Below are 21650 nucleotides of genomic sequence, written 5' to 3'. Positions count from 1 at the left end.
TTTATACCTTCAGCAAGAATAAATTGTGTTAAAACTGTCCAGGGTGAGACAGTCTATGGGCTCCAGATCTGCTCCGTAGTGTGGATCTGTGCATTTTGCATGTCTGCACACCATAGGTTTGAATGGAAAATAATTTAAGTGCTACCACCTAGAAAAAGCACTTCTATTTGCCTTCAAAAGTCTTGTAGAGTACATTTTCTAAGAGGCAGTATTTGCCACAAAGTTCCGAACAGACAAGAAACAACATAATTATCTTTGTATTTGTAGATAGATATTTTCCCTTGGGTCCTGAATGCTTATTTTCGCAGACCTGCTAGCGCTATTGAAAGAAGCAGAAAATGCAGCAGGAATGCAACGTTTTATGTTACATTTATTTTTGCCCAATTGATTAGAAGAGCAATCTTTTGCTTCTTTGTACAATAAGATATAATAAGCCATGACTACATCACACATGGATGCATAATTTACATATAATAAAGCGAGGACGTAAGCCCCTTTATAAATTTATAATGATAATACTCTATCACTCAAAAGCAGTGTCAACACTTCCTTCTCCTACTATAAAACTAGCAACACCCTCCTTCTTTTGCTGTAGCAGTTTTCAGACAAAAAAAAACCCCAACAACAACAGAGGGCACACTGGTAAACTGTAGGTACTTTATATGTTATCTGTCTACAACTCCTGAGTGTAAGCAAAATGAAGTTTCTCCTCACCTTCCCAGTTTGTCATTTCCCTCATCACCAAGGGACAAGGAAGCAATAAGTAACCCTAAGATTCCAAGACCCTCTTACATTCCATAAAATGTATATTTATTTCACAAAAGTGAAGTATGCATGCACGTTTGTGTGAATATAGCATTCTTAAGTTAGCAATTCATTAAGCTGAATCTTATTGGTTGATTAGTGGTCAAAATTTGGAATGTGTTTTATGCAGGCGCACAATACCCTAATTCTACAAATGCGCTGATAAGACTCTGGTGATGACTATGCCAGAGGTAAAGTTCATTAAGTTCAACTGATACCTAGGAATGGGAAAAAACAAAATTTAGTAAATTAGACTTTCCCTTATATCTGCCTTTTTCCGTATTCTGCTATCCCTCCTCAATGTCGCTTTGCTTCCATGGAACATGAGGCAGAAGAGGGGTCCTTGTTTATGGTCCTTTCTTCACTCAAGGACAGCAAACAGTAAAAGAAGGTGCTGAAAAGAATAATGTGGTGTCATACAACTACATTAAGCTCCATTGAGGTGGGATAGCAGAGTATCAAAAAAGGCAGACATAAGGGAAACTCTAATCTACTAAATTTTGTCTTCGACTTACCGTCACAACTGAGACCAGAATTTTGAGTTACATCCACTTGTATGAACTTTTATGCAACGGTTGTTAAGCAAATCACTGCGGTTGTTAAGTGAATCGTGAAGTCATTAAGTGAATCCAGCTTCCGCCATTGACATTGCTTGTCAGGATCTGGTGCGAAGGTTGCAAGTATGACCCCAGGAGGCTGCAACCGTTGTAAATACATGCTGATTGCCAAGCGCCTAAACTGTGATCATACGACCATGGAGACGCCATGAGGGTCACAAGCGCAAGGACCAATCACAAGTCACATTTTTAGTGACATTCGACCACTAAACAAATGGTTGTAAATTGACGACTACCTGAACTTGGTATATGATTACACTGATTACAGTGGATGGTGATCATTGATGCCTGCCCATCTTTGCACTTTGTTCAGTTTTCATATTAAAACATGCCAATAACAAAGTAATTCACTGCATCATTTATCAATATTCTATTAATCTGAAGATTCTGTTACATATATAATGTGACAACATTCCACCCTCCCACATGACACCAGATTTTTAAATATTCTTGAGTTGCAGTATTTTTGGCATTGCTGAATGACTGATTATGATATTTTCATCATAAACAACATTTTACCTCTGTCACAGCCCGTAGACTATCTTCTATGGCAGGAAAGAGTAAGATTCCCAACTGCACCTCTATCCGCATTTATTTGGGAACTTCTTTGAAGTAAACACGTATATTAACTTTGCGTAACAAGAAAGCTTAGCTCGGGAAAGTCTAAACCAAATTTGGCTCTGCTTCAGTATGTTAACTGAGCCCCGTGTAGTTTGGGATTGAGAGGGGTCCCCAGTGCAGTTGTTTTTCCGAAAAGTTTCATAAAATGGGAACAATTGTTAAATTGCATTTCAATCCCAAGCAAAATCAATATAGCACTGTGGGTGTCTATGTAGAACAGGGGTCCTTAATCTTGGCAACTTTAAGACTTGTGGACTTCAACTCCCAGAATTCCTCAGCCAGCTTTCCTGGCTGAGGAATTCTGGGATTTGAAGTCCACAAGTCTTAAAGTTGCCAAGGTTGAGGACCTCTGATGTAGAGTCTCAGTCATCCCAGTCATGGACGTCCCAAAGGTGCTTTTTCAAAAGGCAACTGGACTTTGTTTTTCCTTGAAGACATTTCGCTTCTCGTCCAAGAAGGTTCAGGGAACTGAAGAAGCTTCTTGGATGAGAAGTGAAACATCTTCAAGCAAAGACAAAGCCCAGTTGCCTTTTGAAAAAGCACCTGTGGGATAGCAGTGGGGAAGGCTGGTCTATGAGTCATGGAGTATATAATGATTATACAAATAAGAGACATTCTGAATAATGTAGGATCCTTTTCTCTCACAAATCCCAGCTATACTCAACATACTTCACCCTACTTATACCTGAGAAGCCTGAAGCGAATTACATGAACAATTTTACATTTTCAATTACCAGTTTGGCCTAGTGCAGTGGTGGCAAACCTATGGCACACGTGCTAGAGGCGGCACTCAGAGCCCTCTCTGTGGGCATGCGTGCCATGCCCCGGAGATGGCAACCATCCCTCTTCAACCAGCCTCCCGCTAACTCGCTGAGGTCCCATGTGGCCGGATGCATCCCAACACGGCTGGTTTCCCTCCCCCCATCCCATCCCTCCTGGCCTCGCATGCTCTCCTTTTCCCGGGCACAACTCACTGCATCGCCTCCTCAGCTGTCGGCTGGCTGTCCAGTTCAGAGGCGACTTCTCTGAACTGCTGGCAGCGGGCTGCAGAGCCCCAGAGTGTGCTGGTCGAGGGGCTGGCAGGCTGTGGCTGCTGACGGACACTGTCGGCCCCCATGCGCTTACTGGCCTCTGTGTGTGGGGGCCGATGGTGTCAGGCAGCAGCCGTCCTGGCCCCTGCCTTGCCTTGCGACAATGGCATTGCCGCCCTGCCTCACCTTGCCTCGCCTCACCCTGCAGGACAAGCCTCCTGCCCACCACCCCACCTCCAGAGAATCCCTGGATCTCCCCCAACCCTACCCGACCCCCACAGACGTCCCTCCCCACGTGCAACATCAAGGTGACCACGTCTACCTTGGCCACACCACCCAGTCTGCCATGACTACTACAGCCACGCCCACCCAGTGGGCCACGCCCACCTGGCGATACATAAGTGGGTTTTGGGTTGCAGTTTGGGCACTCGGTCTCTAAAAGGTTCGCCACCACTGGCCTAGTGGTTAAGAGACCAAGCTAGAAACCAGGCGCCTCTGAGTTTCTAGACCCCCTCCCCTTAGCCATGGAAGCCAGCAGGGTGTCCATGAATTAGTCACTGTCTCTCAGTCCAACTTCACTCACAGGGTTGTTGTTGTGGTGGGGAAAATAGGAGTATTATGCATGTTCGCTGTCTTGAGTTATTGGTAAAAGTGATAAATTATCTGTAAAAATAATAAAGGTAGGATAAATAAAAATAAAATTACCACAGAAAGCTAACCCCAGTGCCTCAAAGTAAGAGGCTTTCTCTTTTTCTAGTGAAGACCAGACTTTGAAAATGAAGTTTGTTTCCTACATACACTAGGAATTTTGGTTTCATGGTCACTTTGCAGCAGAATGGGAAACTGCCCTTCAGATGTTGTTGGACAATAATTCCCATAATCCTGACCACTTGGGTTGGTTGATATTGATGGAAGTTGTAAATTAATAATATCCGGAATGCCAAAGGGTCTTTAGTCTTGCTCAGTATAATGGGAGTATTGGGCAAATGAGACAAGAAAATGGATAGTATATAAAATGGATTAAGTGAGACCATACTAGTTGTTGGCCATTTGGAGACCATTTGTCATGCAATAGTTTATGATCAAAGTACCGCTACTGTCCAATCCCAGAGCAGGTATGTGTGTTGAGGGAGGCCAATGACTCAGAGAAATGTGGGGAAGCTGTGGATGCTTCAGTGCTACTGGTTGTTGCTGCACTCTGCTGCAGTCACGTGGTCTTCATTTTCAATGTGATAGTTTCCCCCCCCGATGCGTTCCCCAAACCATGCGCCTCCCCAACCCGCATGCCTTTCCTCCATATATCCTTCCCAACCTGTGCCACCTCAACTGTGATCCCAGACCCACACAGCGCCTATTGCACACTCCCCCAAATCCCCAGGCACTCTATCTATCCTGTGCCACCTCTGCAAACATCATCTCCAATCAGCATGGCACCTCTCACACACCACCATGCACTCCTGATCTGCTCCAACCCCAGTATGCTCTTTGCAAACCACCCAGACCTCTTGTTCACCCCCATGTAGCATTCCTGAACTGCAGCCCTGCGCACCCCTTCACTTCCTCTCCTGCCCAGCAGAAGCAACCTGCCTGCTGGCTTTGCATTTCCATATTCCTGTTGTCTTTCTCTCTACAAGCTTCCCACAAAATAAATAGGGAAACTGGCAGGAAGGCAGGTAGGCGGGCAGGCAGGCAGGCGGGGAGGGAGGGAGGGAGGGACTGGATGAGTAGCAGCAGCCAAAAAAGCTAACACAATCCTTGATTGTATAAACAGAAGCACAGAATCAAAATCACATGAAGTATTGGTACCGCTTTATAAAACCTTAGTAAGACCACACCTTGAATACTGCATCCAGTTTTGGTCCACCACATTACAAAACAGATGGCGATACTTTGGAAAAAGTGCAAAGAGCAACTAAAATAATTAAGGACCTGGAGGCAAAAACATGAAGAACGGTTGCAGGAAGTGGGCATGGCCAGTCTAGAGGAAAGAAGGACTAAGGGTGACATGACAGCAGTATTCCAGTATTTGAGGGGCTGCCACAAAGAAGAGGGGACCAACTTATTTTCCAAAGCACCAGAAGGCAAGACAAGAAACAATGGATGGAAACTAATCAAGGAGAAAAGCAACCTAGAATTAAGGATAAACTTCCTAACAGTGAGGACAATTTATTTATTTTATTTATTTATTTATTTATTATTTGGATTTTTATCCCGCCCTTCTCCTTACGGACTCAGGGCAGCTGACAGCCTGGTAAAACAAATACAGAGATAAAAATACCCACTTTAAAACCTAATTAAAATGAAATATTTGATATGGCCTGTGTCAATTTAAAATTATTCTTAAAACCCCACTAAAAATTCCCCCTAGGCCAGTCCCGCTTGTTGGAAGAGCCATGTCTTAAGGGCGCGGCGGAAGGAAGAGAGATCCCAGTGGAACAGCTTGCCTTCAGAAGTTGTGGGTGCTTCATCACTGGAAGTTTTTAAGAAAAGACTGGACAGCCACCTGTCTGAAATGGTATAGGGTCTCCTGCTTGAGCAGGGGGTTGGACAAGAAGACCTCCAAGGTCCCTTTCAGCTCTATTCTGATTGATTGGTTTCTGAGGCTCCTTACCAGCTCCTGCCAAGAAAACTCAATGGACAAATCAACAGGAAGTCAAAAGTCACTCTCACTGCTTTTTTTGCCTAGCTGTGGTCATTCTGTTTCTGAACATGAAGACAAATGAAATGCAATAAAATAAACAACAAAAATGAATCTCAGAAAAACTAAATATACAAATACATTGAGTAGCTATTATGTGAGCAGAGATATTGGCCTAAGACTAAGAAGACTGGAACAGTCTCTCATTCTTTAATCTAATTTACCTCATGATAGTCATTAGGGAAAAAACAGAAGGAGGGAGCTCTACGTATGCTACCTTCGGTTCTTTGTAGAATTCAAACCAACCAACCCAACAAGCTAGCTATGAGATAGTGAGGAGTTCACATATGCACGGTACAAAAATAACAAGCACAAAATATAATCAATATCGTAATGATTGTTTTCTCCTCTTTATATAATTTAGACATCAATCATATACACACATACATTTGAAATATATCAGAAGTAATAGGGTCAATATATATGCTGTCACCTCAAAAAAGAAATGTACATATTCTTCAGCAATATGGCCATTGCCATCTATGGAGTCAGCTGCTGGGAGGTGAAACAAATATTCAGACTTTGTACCAATGTGCTAGCAGAAAGGAAACTGCCTCCACCTCCAAATAAATACATGGTTAGAAGTTGGTACAAACGCAAATGTGTTTTTTTTAAACAGAGCTAAAAAGCAGACCCAGGACAGGTGTGATTCTCCTATATTAGTTGGATGGTGTTTGTTCCTTTCTTCCTATGCCTGAATTTTAATGGATTATTTCATTTTAAAAAGAAATAACCTGTTGCGGATAATTTGTTGTCAGACCTAGTTTGGGTCTCAATTGATGGTAACCACTTGCAAGATAAATCTAAATATTTCGGTATTATCCAAGAAATGTCAGACATTTCCGCACTAGGCCTCTTCCCAAAGGAATATTTTTTGCCGTATTGTTTTTCTGCTGTAACCACAATTCGTGTAGCAAATGGACATGGGCAAGTAGAACAAGTAAGGACAACTTCACATCGGGATATAATTGTACAAATGGTATGGACTGTGTTATTCAGATCATTTCACAATAATGCCATGACACATCTGCCATGATATCCTACCTCCACCCCACCAATACCCACAGAAAAGATGTTTGCTCGGGCACAAAATGCCCGAGTTTTATTAACTTAGTTTTAGTAACAGTTTTAGTACAATGCCTATGGGAAGATGAATCCTTTCGCAAATCACCCCATCCCAACCAACCCCACTGATGCCCACAGAAAAGATGTTTGTTTGCTCGGGCACAAAATGCAGAATTTTATTAACTTAGCTTTAGTAACAACAGAACTATGCCTATGGAAGGATAAATCCGTTCACGCAAACACTTTCTCTTGGATCATTTTGAATAAACAGGAAAAGAAGAAGGAAGTTGCATTTTAAGGAGCACTATTTTCTGATTAAACACGTTGACATCTACATCCATTCTGTCATCAGTCAGTGACAGAAAGTGTTATTCAGAAAGCACCTAAAAAGATTTAAAAAAAAAACAAAAAACCCTAGAATCTTTGTCAGCAGTTGAACAACTCTAGTTGGCGTTAACGATCAGTCACTGTGATGCACCTCACACTCATTTTATTTCTCTTACGTGACACAATGCCGATGACAACCTGTGACATTGATAAGAGCAACTTGTTTCTATTTCTCACTCCCTTGGAATATTTTTGGATTTATTCCCCCCCCCTCCTCCCAAAAAAAAAGAGTCTAAGCCAGACTCTTTTCCTTGTAGTCACTCTTGAATATATAGTATGCATACTTTTCTTTACTAAATCATTTCCTCGGTACCTGAATAGTCCATTTAGAACACAAAAATGCATATATATATATATTTTCTAAAAAAATGATTTGGTTTAAGCAGTAGTTAGAAACCACATTTCTCAATCTCTGACAGATACCTTATGGAAACCTTTATTTCTAGCATGTTTTGGGTTAATGCTTTGGGACACTTGGTGGTGAAGAAAGGTTACGGAAGACTCTGACCTGGAATGCTATAACCTCTAGCCCGCCTTTCAGCCCTTCCATTGCAAAAGTCTCCAGGTGCAGCTTAGGCAGCTGCAGGGCGAAGTCATTCCTGCTTGCTGTAGTCCATGACAGCGAGATCTGATCTCTGACCTAAAAGGGGAAAAAACAGTATCAATGGTAATTCCCCTTCAGACACATTAACTGGGATGAAGTGGGTCCCCTTGAGTCCACTGAGTGGACTTGCATTGATCGCTGGACCTGAAATCCATGAATAAATTTAGGACTAATTGATTTTTCGTTGCAAATAAATCTCTAATTCAGAGTGCTGGGAGAGAATGTTAAGAAGAAAAAGCTTCCTCCTCTCTAAACTGAAATGAGATAGGAAAGAAAGTCACTTAAGGCTCCTCGTTCAAGTGGGGCAGCACACAACTCTACGGGGTCTAGATTTAAGACGTTCAGATGCCCAGTAAAATGGACACTCTCGTCACATTAATTTCAGTGAACATGCCACCAGTGAACCTCTCTTTTTTTAAAAAAAAAAGTTCTCACGTTCACATAAATATCTTATTCTCATCAAAGAAAAACACTTTTAAGTTAATGAAACTGTGATGTGGCAAAATCAGATTAGATAATGGAAATATTTCTAAGAATCCAGTTGCATAACAGCTAATAAGGAGAAGTCGTAAGTGTCTGTGGAAACACTAAGTTCAAATAACAAGTATTTTAACCGGGACAAATAAAACAAAAAAAATTCTGAAAGAGAGAAAAAGAAAATGCATATTTTTTTTCCCAATGCCAAGTAATTGGGTTTTAAAATATTTCAGTGTTTTAGAAACAACAAAACACAGAGCGCCGTAAATGAGAGTGATCCATGTACTCATGTGGACAACTACAATCTTATGCAATTGGTATTGTACTGCCACCTTCTGTTAAGGTGAGCAATACCTTCACTCATCTGTAAAAATACAATGGGCAACATTTACAGTTTTTGATTATTGCTAGTTTCTACCTATACAAGATCAGATTCTATGCATAAATACTAGAGAATAAGTCTATTAGATAGGGTGCTGAATATCACAGAAGATTTTCCAGTAATACCAGGAAAAAAAAATCCACCCACATCTTGGCTTAAGTAGGCTTATCTCCAGCAGCCAGAAAACTGAAAACATTTATTTCTACTTGTAAGTAACAAGTGTCAGTACTACATGTAAATTCTAAACTATAGATTAAACAGATTATCTCAACATTTTTTTTAAAAAAAATAGCATTATTGCCCAAAGTTAATTAGTGTGCTTTGAACTAATCATTGAAATTAAGTCGATTTGGATGGATTTTAACAAAACTACACAAGGTTTTTAAAAATGGACACAGAAATATGGAAATTTCTCATCTCCATCATCCTTGAAGAGAAAAGGACAGAAGATTCAGAAGGTCATAACTTATGATGACTTCGGAACACAAATAACAAGGCTTCCTTCCAAACAGATAGTGCTGTGTTATACGTACATGTTATCTTTTCATTTTATTAGGGAGGAAGTCAGTTGATGCACACGTGATTTTTGTCTTCTTAGTTTGCAAACTCTAACACTGCAGCAATTAAACTGAACTGTACAATCCTGTATCTCAGAGGCAATATGCAGCAGAATTGTTTTAGAATGGAAACAGACATATAAATCGTCCCAGCCACATTCTACTGCCCTGCTAGTAATTGATGCAACAATTTACTACGTAAACATTAACACAGTCGAAAAACGACTGCTGCATTCCACGTTTATAAGAGCCTACTGTATTAATGATTAAGTACCTATATTTTTCCTTGTAAGTCATGAAGATGTTTAAGAAAGCACTCCTTTTATAATTATTTTTTACTCTCTCTCTCTCTCTCTCTCTCTCTCTCTCTCTCTCTCTCTCTCTCTGTGTGTGTGTGTGTGTGTATTTCATTCCTGAAGATATAACGTTCAAGTGCTAAGTGAAATGCTGGAGATCTACATACCCTGCACCCTAGTCTATGGGAATAGGGAGTCTTACATTTCCCTGGTTGATGTAAAGAATTCCTGTCAATACCTCTAAGCTGTCAAAGTATGCACTATAATGCAATTTTTATAACGGTGTGGTCCTTTCACACATTTCTATCTGCAGGTTTAGGGTACAGAGCCTAGAGTCTAGAAGAACAAAAAACATCTCTTGGGCCTTCTACGGTATATATAATTTTGTCCAGATAGTCATCTTGTCTAATGTACTACAAATGTCATTTTACTACATCTATAATAATGCATTATCGCACTTGAATTGTTATAGACTCTATATGTTAGCTTTTCATTTTCTCACTGTAGCCAATGTGCACCCAGATAAAAGAAAACGTTAATGTGGATTAAGGTTCTAAGAATTTATCAACATCAAACCACCAGTGTTTTGCCTTCTACCCTTCTGAACCATAGTCAATAGATCTAAATATTTTACTGCACCCTGGCCAATTCATTGTTTGATGTTTAAAAACGCACCCGGAATCAAAGAAAATTTATTAAATTTGAGCCCCCAAATGAGATACTATTAGCTTTGAAAGTCAAGTTTAACTGCGATATTGATGATTCTCTTTTTTCTGTGACAAAATTCACCAGGGAAACCCCTGATGTCAAAGTACCAAAGCAGATTGCTAATACTGAAGGAGGAGGGGAGGAACAGCGCAAAGGAGAAGAGGGGGTGAGGCGAGAGAGGGAGAGATAAACAATGTAGATGCTGTAGAGATACAACAGTAGCAGGGCCAAGTCCTTTCCCCTCTACTTATTTCTGCTTTGGTCCTTTGCCGTTAGGTTATAACAATAAATTGGACAGTAAAAGAAGGAACGTATCCTTAGAATGCAGTATAAGACTAGGTCATCAGCCAAAAGGAATGTAAATGTTCCTTAACTGTAAAAACTGCAGATTGCATAAGTCCAAGTATTTATCCTAATATTTTAATTATTTTAGACAGAATGGGCTACATTGTGTCTCTTTCCTTCCTTCCTTCCTTCCTTCCTTCCTTCCCTTCCTTCCTTCCCTTCCTTCCTTCCCTTAATTACTTAACGGGGGGGGGGGGTGTCCCAATTATTTTTGATGTTATTTATTAAATTCAAACCTCAAATCCCCCTTAAGAGAAATGCTTCAGTTATACACAATGCTCCTTTTTCCCTAGCTCACACTGAGTGTCTGATTTCAAACTGCAGTTGGGGACTGTGATTTTTGAATATTGCTGTTATAACATAAGCATTAATTCACAAGGACAACTAGCATTGTCACTGTTGTACAGGAGAAGGATTTTTTTTTTCCCCTGCTTTCCTTCCTGACATGCTAGGTACCCATGTGAAAGTTTTGGTTTTTTTAACAGGAAGATACATTTCCATTCTGTGAGCATTCTTTCCTGCAGTCTGGAATGTTATAGTACAGCTCAAGGAAAAGTAGATATTTGAGGTTTTACAATTCCACTAATGTCCACTTAATTCAGCGTACTTACAAAAGAATATCCCCTACACACATTTTCCCATAGTGTTGATGTGTAGCATAAAAGAAAACACCTAAGTGTTTGGTTAAAGTCTGGCAAACTGCACACAAGCTGCAGATTTTCAAGGACTTCAAAGCTACGGGAAGATAGGACGCTGTACATGTGTCCTTTCTGTCTGAGGTTGAAAATAATCCCTCAAAACTAAAAGCAACTGTTTAACGAAACTGTACAATAATAATAATAATAATAATAATAATAATAATAATAATAATAATAATCATCATCATCATCATCAACATCATCATCATCATTATTATTATTATTATTAACTATGGAATGAATGGGCTTTACATATATCTCCTAAAGTACTGGGGGGGGAGGTTTCTACACAAAGAAAAATATTTTCTTTTAAAGAAGACAAGATGCTTCCCAATTTTGATGGGAATATGCTGTGAAGGAAACTGCAGAACTTAGTCCAATCTTTCTTTTAGGATTTCCAGAATACGAATGTGATCAGCACAAAGCTAAACTGCCATCTTTTTCGGTAGACATTTTAAAAGTATTTCTAAAATCTGCAAATATATTCTAAAATGTAGAAGACCAAAGCTTATTGTGTCCTGTCTGAAGATTCTATTTTTTATTGTGAACTGAGATTCTTTAAGTTTCCATGCATCCAAACATGCATAGAAGCAGTGCTTTTTTCCTTAAAAAAAAAAAAAAAAAAAAGGTCCCGGAACTCACACACGTCATACAACCCGCCTTGCCTACCCTACAAGGTTCCATCCAAAAAAGGTGCCGGAACTCCATTCTAGGCGTTCTATGAGAAAAAAAAACCATGCGTAGAAGTATTTAAAAACAGAGTTATTGGTTTATTTCTGTTGTATAAAGCGTATTATCCTGAGACAGTATATAGACACCCATGCAGTGGTGGGATTCAGCCGGTTCGCACCACTTCGTCAGAACTGATAGCTAATTTTTTTATTGCGCAGACCCAGAATGGACTTCCGGAAGCGGCATCCACACAGAGAACCGGTTGTTCCCATATTTGAATCCCACCACTGCACCCATGGTGGTGATGAAGGGAAAGAGGTAAAAAGTGAAACCATCTAAACGTACATTCATTCATTCACAAACCAGTTGTTAGGTGTGACACAATTTTTTTTTAATTGATGAATCGGGTCACACATGTGGAAAAGGAATCTCTATATAAGAGCATGAATATATTCAAAGGTAGCACTGGAGAAGAAATCCCCAAAGTGTATTTGCTTCTAATTTCTACATTTTGGAAACAGAGGCAGTTTTCTGGGGGAACTGAGATGAGACTCTTGGTGAGAAAAGGAGGCGAATAAAGGTGTCAAAAGTTAGCTTGTAATTAAAATTTTCTATTTGATGGTGCATCTGGGAACATTTTCCGGATGATTTATGCAAACAGATACAATAAAGGCAGATTTGTCTGCAGTAGTTATGATAGGCATGGGAATTTTGCATATGTAGCCATTGCTAAAATCCTTTCTCTTCGCTGTATTTTTTTTTTTTAAAAAAAAAACCCAATTTGTACAAATGCTATAAAAATATAAACTATTTTTATATGAAGGAAACAATAAGGAACTACCATTCCACACTGCTATTAACTATGTCCAACTAGTCTGGGACTCTTCCTCTCTTGTCAAAAGGTCTTGCCCAATGCGACACAGCAACAGTACAGTGCGTGGAGGCCATGGTGAGTAGGCCATTTTCCCCATAGCAAGCCACTCAAACAATGATTAAAAGCAGGTGCCTGAATTATCTTGTTTTCCTTCACCCTCCTCTGCCATTCTTTTAAGGCTATAACCTTAAAAGTCAGAGAATCTGGATTTTATCATCCTAATAACCTTTAGCTCCTTGGTGGGAGCTTTCCCAGCTGAATGGTGGGGCATAGATGCTAGGAAGAAAAGAGAAAGACAAGGTTATATTTTTTTTAACAATGTATAAAAATGGGGGTTTTATAATGAAAACTAAAGACAAAGGACATTCCACTGAAGGCTCTGGGGAATCACAGGCTAACTTGGAATGATACCACTATGGTTTAGAAATCTACTACACACGATGCTACGAAGCAAAGCAATAAATATGCAGAGGCTGCAGTTTTAAAAATAGGCTGTTTCAGTACTCTCCCTCTCACATTTTAACTGAGTTTTAAAAACACATACGGCATACATTTCCATAAATTGCCATCTTGTTATTAAGGAGAAAATTCCTAACGGTGAGAGCAATCAACCAATGGAATAACTTGCCTTCAGAAGTTGTGGGTGCTCCTTCACTGGAAGCTTTCAAAAAGAGACTGGACAATCATTTGTCTGAAATGGTATAGGCCAGGGGTAGGCAACCTTGGCTCTTTTATGACTCATGGACTTCAACTCCCAGAATTTCTAACGAAATGGCTGGCTCAGGAATTCTGGGAGTTGAAATCCATGAGTCATAAAAGAGCCAAGGTTGCCTACCCCTGGTATAGGGTCTCCTGTTCGAGCAGGGGGCTAGGCTAGACGACCTCCAAGGTCCCTTCTAACTCTATTATTCTATGTTCTAAAAGAGTGAGGGAAGAGTTCTATATACAGAAGCCAGATCTGTTTGGCAGGATAAAATTTTAATCATCAATAACCTCAGTGTTAGTTCTCTAAACTCATCAGAAAGATCAACATGGCTTATTTCACCTACAGGAGTGAAGCAAAACTCAAGTGAGAGCAAAACTCAAAATACTGGACATAGGGAAAATCTCATGATGGGAAGGAGTGGATAGCTATCAAAATGATTAAATGCCAAAATATGTTAAATAGTGCGCTCCAAATTAGGAAAATTTAAGGAAGGCTAAGGCTTTTCCCCCCAGAAGCAGTATAGATTCTTTAATGATTGCAGCAACCATGACAATATTCCAATATGTTATTGGCCCAACAAAAATTGAAGACATACTCTTGATTTTTTTTGCTCAGCTAGGTAGAAGACTGGTGGATCAAGAGGGAAAGAGCTTTCATTAATTGTTCAAGTCAATTTGTTCAAGTCAACTTATAAAGGTTTTCCCAATGGTCTCAAAGGCCAAAGTCCTATCACAAATCTCTTCCGAAATATCAATTAGTTCAAAATATACGAATGAGACTATTAATTCTGTTTGCCAACTAAGTGCCTCTTGGTTTATTTCTTAGCTCAGTTGGAAGTATTATTTTTACTACAGAAGCGCTTTGTTTAATATTATTGCTGTTTTATAGTAACTATAAAATTGCTTTTGTTTTCATTCCATTTCATTGCAGTCTCCCTGAAAGATGAAATGAAAATAAATGCAATTACTTTACAAACAGATTTTAGTATTTTAGAAAAAGTGAATTTCTGCACGTTAAAGACAAATTTAAAGTCTAACTAGTCGTAACAACCTAAATTTGTAAATCCCAATTCATTTTAGATGTTTATTTGTGTAAAATATCACAAGATGTTCTTCATAGATAAAAATGGGGAAAAAGTATTTTTTTAAAATACACACACATATAGATATACACACAGTATATATTAAACAGGAGATCTTTAAACTCATGCTTACCTCTTTCTCTTCAAGTGGTCACTCATGAAAGTGCTTAAATTTGTCTGGATTTTGCCATGTATTTCGCTTTTTTAATCTCTTGCTCTGTTTCATTCCCCTTACTGCAAAACAATTTTGCCCCACTTCTAATTTTGTAGGTATTTCCTATTCATTTGAGTTAACATAGTAACTGCATCCAGAGATAATACTGTGCAATGTCTAAAACAACTGTCTTGATTTACATACAGCATATGATGACCACAATTCAAATCAGGAAGGAATTGTTCTTTAGAATAAATCAGCTATAACTCTGTTGGGTTATTATCATCCCCTCTTTTAATTAAATGTGCTTAGGCAAAAACATTGCCTGAAACTTCTTAGGTATTTTGTTTAACTCATCTTTGCATCAAAAAGGCACTTTTGTCACCCTTTTTAAAACTTGCCTCCAGATAGTGACAAGTTCATCTGTAAGAGATTTGATATACAGTTGAGAATTTATTTGGTACTTGGAGTATGGTACTCCGGGGAGATGGTGTGAACTGGATGACCTCAGGTCTCTTCCAAATTTCCTTTTCTACAGTGTACAGGTTTTACATTCTAGACCAGTCCAATCCAGCTTTCAATAATTCAGAAATATCCCAACGTGTTCAGTTAGACTTATTCCTAGGTCAGGATGTATAGGATTGCAATGGGAAAGTAGTATCACTGAATGATTCAGTCAATAGGCTGTTTTTTAAAAAAATGAAAAAATGTATAAGAATAACAATGCAATCCTATACAAAACTTTGTGGACATAGGTCTAATTGCAACTGATTGGATTTACTTCTGAGTAGACATACATATGCCTGTACTGTCAATGTTTCAGCCAGAATAAAAAGGGGACAGTTTTCTATTATTTACCAATAGAAAATTCAGTATAATATAATTCTGTGAACATTTTCCTAGCATGTAAAACAGAGTATGCTAAAGTCTGAACTTAGCTGGATGAAAGAATAATTTGATCCAGGCCCTCTTAAGCAAACACTACACACTATGCCAAAGCTATTCTATATTTGTGGGATGTGCACAATAATTTGTCCCTGATGAACAGATTTCATTGACCTTGCGCTGGAAGTGAACCCATGTCTGGAGAAAATAACTGCATTAACTAATTTCACAGTACTCCATACAAGGATGTTTCCTCACTTAAGGCAAAGTATACAATACACATGCATTAAAAAGAAAAGAAAACAAAAAAAAATCCTTCAGGTTTCAAAAAAAAATAAAATTAAATCAGATGGGCTCTGGCATTAGTTACTTAAATTTGTCTCAGCTAAAACAGTTAAACACATGGATATGACATTCTGCAATATCTTTATCTTTAGTTTGTCAAGGTTTTTAAATCCCTCTTGAGCTAGAGTGCCATTTTTAGCTTGGCTAGGTCAGAATGACACTGAACGATATGAGTGATGACACACTAGACAGCTATCTGGACAGAGATGTCATCAGCAAGCCAGCTGTGCTAACACCTGTATGTCCTGCACAACTGATCCCTGGGAACACAGATCAAGAAAATCCAGTTATTGGGGATCTAAACAAAGAAGATGCTTAAAGTATTTGCAAAATAGCTCCCTAAACAACAAACGGGATTATTCAAAGGAAAGGGAGAAAACAATCTCTCAATGCAATCAGCACGAGGCTATTAAGATAAAACAAGTGTTACAAATATTTTTTTCCATGGGATAATCTTAAGAATTAACAACAAAATATGCTTTCAAAATGTTGGAAAATGTTTGGTGTTTTCCTGTTGGTTTCTGTACCTACTGGTCTGTTTCACTTGTGGCAGGTGCCAGGTTGGTAGGCCAAAGCCAAGAATAGGTTCAATCACCTAAGAACAGCTTCCAAAATCTGCCACTTTCCTGCCAGGATTGTTTGAACACTGCATTTGTATTTCCAGCCCAAGTAAAAACAAGGTCATAATTTAAAAAAAAAGAAGGAAGGAAGGTACATTAAAAGGCATACCCAATTACAAGGGCACTAAGCTAACACGCTGTACCAATAAACAGTGAATAACAATAAGTACATCTTTGCATAATCCCAAATAAAGTTCCCTGGCCCTTTAATTTAAAACATTTTAATTTACTGAAAAATTTGATTGATTTGGATGTTCTGATCTATCTGTATTCACTATGGATAATTCAAGTCCTCAACACTGCTTCAAGGTTCAATACACCGCTAAAGATACTAGTGGCACAAAATGAATACTAAAATGACACAACGGTGCCTCCATGCTGAGCACCAAACAACATTTCTCTTGATACAGTCATATTTGGTGCTGACCGTACTGCATTAAGATAAACAAACCTGAATTATGTGGTGTGAAAATCAGCAGAATTCTCAAAATATTCTCTGCTAGAGAACAGGAATCCCCATCTTAAGTAGACACGAGGCTTTACTAAGAAAGACAAACACGTGTGTCATATTCTTCTCCATGTTTTGGTATCTGAATGGGAAGTGCCTCCTGATTTCAGACTGTGGCAAGTAACGTTTTCAAAGATGGACAAATAAAAAGTCTCTTTGGGAAAGTAGATCCAATGTAATGTGGGGATCACTGTTCATGAATCTATTTCCACCATTTCCATGCATAAGTAAGGTGGTTCCCAACATATATAATACCCAACACATACCTCCACTTTACTTTCCATACTTTCCTTCTCTTAGAGATACACTACAAGATTTTATGTTAGGAAAAATAACAGGGCCCCTGAGCAAAACAGATGTTGGTTTCAGCAGATATTCCCAAGTGAGAGCTGATACAGAACCTCAGTTTGCTGTATAGACCATAAAACCATTAAGATTTGGTACAAATTACGTACATCCTGGTTACGTTTAAAAGACTAGTGCTGTTCTTCAATCTAGCCAGTTGCTCGTTGAATGCTGATCAACTTTTGTAAGATTATGTACGAAAGAGTAGGTCTATTGGTTTCAATGAAATTTCCTTCCAGTTAGTCACACTTTTAACAACCACGAAGAACAAGCGTCTGAAATCCATAATACGATCTGAAGGGCAAACCTCAACATCAGAAATTTGGAACGCCTTTCTTTAGGAGAGAATTGAAATTTGCTCGCTGTCAGTATATTTGAATAGGAAATTGCTTGGATAGAATGAAAAAAGGGATGAGACTTAAAAAAATAGTTCTTGGGAAGAGGAGTCTGTTGATTTCTTTATATTAGGTTGATTTAGACTTTGCTTTTAGACAGTATACTAGAAATTTCAATGACGGTCTACTGTTTATATGTGTTTATTATATGTATTTTTTATTATAGAGAGACTGTGAGTTCAAGTCCTGTCTTAGCAATGAAAGCCAGCTGGGTGACCTCGGGCCAGTCACTCTCTCAGCCCAATCCACTTCACAGGGTTGGTGTTGTGGAAACAACAAGAGTTCACCTCCTTGAGTTATTTGTAAAAATAATAAAGATGGAATACAAACAAAATAAGGCTTATTATCAATATTTAAATTATTGTGTTTATTTTATATTATGTTTTGCTACATTTTAATGTATTGTTACCCTCCTACGCAAGTCTCCAGGTTGAGATGGGGGGGCATATAAATCATTTCAATAAACAAAGAAACAACTGAATAATTATTTTTCCATCATTTATATAAGATGGATGGAAAACGGGCAAGGCAAGGCAAGATGTGAAATGCCTCATGTGCAGAGATGGCAATTACCCCCAAGTTGAATTATGCTAAGTGGGTGGAAACACTTTGGATTCAATGGGTAAAATTTGGTATATTAGTAGACAGGTTTCTGAAATGGGAAGGTGCTGGCAATGGCAAATAATCAACTCTTTCACTCTCTAAAACAGCATATTTTATGTAACAGATGTAACGTGTAGCCAAAATCCAGGAACAAATATAAAACATAAGGTCTTAATTGCAAGACTAAGGAATTATTTTCTGAAGGACCAATGTTATTATTTCTCACTATATCTGTTTGCAGTACCATATTTCTGATCAAAGGATAGATGATAGACAGACAGACAGACAGACAGACAGACAGACACACACACACACACACACACACACACAGAGAGAGAGAGAGAGAGAGAGAGAGAGAGAGAGAGAGAGAGAGAGAGAAGATGCATCAGCAATAAACTAAGCTGTAGAGAAGAAACTGCATGAAGGGTTTTCAACAACATAACTCAACCTAGTAGCCACCAGACTACTGGAACTTCAGCTCCCAGAATCCATAGCCAGCATGATTATTTGATTGGGTACTAGGAATTCAGAGGGTGGTAAATTGAAGGCTAGATTAGAACCAGGGAAAGAAGAAAAGGTCGCCAAATCCGAAGAGAATGAGAAACTCATCCTCAGCTGAATAGCTTGGCAAAACAGATTAATGTTCATTTCATTCGAAAATATAAGCTACTGTGTTAAATAAGCATTGTAAGGCTCTGCTAAGCTTGCTAAGACATTTTAAATAGTTATTTGAGCTCCCCAAATTCTAGCACAGCTCATCTTAGAAGGCAAATAATTAAACAATTGTTCTGAGTTTATTTCTCAAGTGTGCCTTCTTAATGTTCTCATTTGGCTTTCCATTTGCGTGTGATACAGAACTGATCACATGTAAATATTACAACAAATAATGGAGCATGTGCCAATGCACACATGCACAGGGACATGGTAGATTGGCTACTCTGGCTCCCTCAAGGTGCAGCCCCTAAGCTCTTCCACCACAATCTCTGCGACAGCTGAGGCGGAGGGGGGGGGGAGGTATTGCATCGTATCTCTTTGTGTGTGTGTGTATGCGAACTCCTTTATTGGAAAGAAGCACAAATTCTTTTCCGAACACTAAGACTGAAAGTAATTTGCCCATTTCCACCGGTGATATGAGGAAACTGACAGCAACATTAGAGATCGAAAACCCAGCGAACTGTTGTCACTCTCAACATCACAGGCTGTATTTATTGAACTTAAAGGATGGAGTCATTTAAAAGAACTTCCGTTTGGAAAATATCTGTTGTATACTCATATTTTCTGTCTTTGTGTTTGTGTGTGAGAATGGGGGGGGGGAGAGAGAGAAAAAAGAAGCAACATGGTCAAAATGTCAGTGTCAGCTATTGCTGCAGATTAGATTAATTCATTCTTTTGCTTTTGGTAACTTCACTACGTCAGTGTTTTTCAATATACAAATAAAAGCCTATGTGGGCAACATTTGTATCATATAGTTCCCTTCCCTTCTGTTCCATTACATTCATTCATTCATTTTTGTTTTTAATATGGCTGGGAATATTGAAAGGATTTACCAAAGCATACCGAATCTGCATTGTGATGGTTTTTTTTAAAAATGAAACATTATCTATAAAGTCTCTCTCTCTCTCTCTCTCTCTCTCTCTCTCTCTCTCTCCTCTCCCCTCTCTTTCTCTTTCCTCTCCCTCTTTCTCTCTTTCCTTTCTCTCTTTCCTCTCCCCTTCTCTCTTTCTCTCTCTCTTTCCTCTCCCTCTCTCTTTCTCTTTCCTCTCCCTCTTTCTCTCTTTCCTTTCTCTCTTTCCTCTCCCCTTCTCTTTCTCTCTCTCTTTCCTCTCCCTCTCTCTTTCTCTTTCCTCTCCCCTCTTTCTCTTTCTCTTTCCTCTCTCTCTTTCCTCTCTCTTTCCTCTCCCTCTCTCTCTTTCCTCTTTTTCTCTTTCCCCTCCCTCCTCTCTCTCTCTCTCTCTCTCTCTCTCTCTCTCTCTCTCTCTCTCTCTCTCTCTCACACACACACACACACACACACACACACACACACACACACTTTCTTGCAAACAATCTGGAAAATCAGGCCAGAAAAGTAACTAAAATATTAATGCATAGTATTATTTTGATTTTTTTTGGTACAGTACAACAGTAAGAGAGCATTATCACAAAAATTTAGAAAGAGTATATTTTCTAAATTTTTAATTGTAGAAACAGACCTATATTTGCTAGGACATGATAGTGAGAACTTCTGTCCGTATATTTTGACTGGTTATTATTTTACAATTCTATTTCTCAAGTTCCATCAGCATTTTCTAGCAGAAAAAGCACAATTTCTTGAAATACAGCTGCAGATGGTAAAGCATTATCAAAAAATATTACTTACATTTTGAAAGATAGATTCCACTGATTTCATATGACTAACAATTAATTCTTTGTCTCTGTTGAATGAATAAAAAGATCGCGTTCTTACTGCTGTTTTATTTTTAAAGTTTTATTTTGTTGCTTTTACTCTTGTATTGTAATCTATTTTTATAGCGAATGTTTTTGTTAGTTACCTATCGTTTGCATTATAAATTTAATTTTTAATTGTATGATATTTCTTTGAACAGGAAGCTGAAGAGCTTATAACATGTTTATATCTGACATTCATCATTACCTTTGCCCCAAGGTTTGTTGTCTTCAGATAATGTCAGTGTCGTATACAAAAATGTTTAGCTGAGTTAACTTATAAAGTAACTAGCACAAGCAATACTTTCCATTCCTTTTCTGCTGCTTTAGAGTCAACTCTATAATGTTTGTGGTATACAGTTGACTGATAAAACTTCTCCATGCAAAGGACAATATCTAGTCTGTTTGCCAAGGATATCAGAGATAGCAACGGAAGGGATGGGTATCTTTCTACGTTTTGTTACCAAACTTCTGCACATGCTTCCAGAAATTCAGAAAATGATTCTCGTGGTTGAAAAAAAATTCTAGAATTCTCTACAAGTACAAATGAATAAGAATTGTTGAGGATAAAAATACTAATGTTTTATCATCACAATCCATGAATTAAATGCATGAGAAAAGAACCTGACAGATACATGAAGTGACTGTATAACTTCAATTTTTGGGGGACCCCTGAAAGAACTGAAGTAACCAGCAGACAGCAAGATCAAAACAATCCATTTTGTCCAGATGAAGAAACCTTTCTAAC

At 38.6% G+C, this 21650-nt stretch overlaps 1 protein-coding gene across 1 annotated transcript in view; it reads right to left on the bottom strand.

The window, feature by feature from the left end:
- CCDC171 (coiled-coil domain containing 171) overlaps positions 1-21650 on the bottom strand; it is a 183881-nt gene that overhangs the window by 41781 nt on the left and 120450 nt on the right. The window contains exons 23-24 of the mRNA XM_029284871.1: positions 20838-20892; positions 7732-7863 (exon numbers count right to left, since the gene is read on the bottom strand). Of these exons, the coding sequence (XP_029140704.1) occupies positions 7732-7863; positions 20838-20892 (187 nt within the window). The remainder of the gene's footprint in view (positions 1-7731; positions 7864-20837; positions 20893-21650) is intronic.

This window comes from Protobothrops mucrosquamatus, unplaced genomic scaffold, assembly GCF_001527695.2.
Source record: "Protobothrops mucrosquamatus isolate PMUCROS unplaced genomic scaffold, P.Mucros_1.0 scaffold1045, whole genome shotgun sequence".
Lineage (NCBI taxonomy): Eukaryota > Metazoa > Chordata > Lepidosauria > Squamata > Viperidae > Protobothrops > Protobothrops mucrosquamatus.
This window is presented reverse-complemented; position numbering and strand designations above follow the sequence as displayed.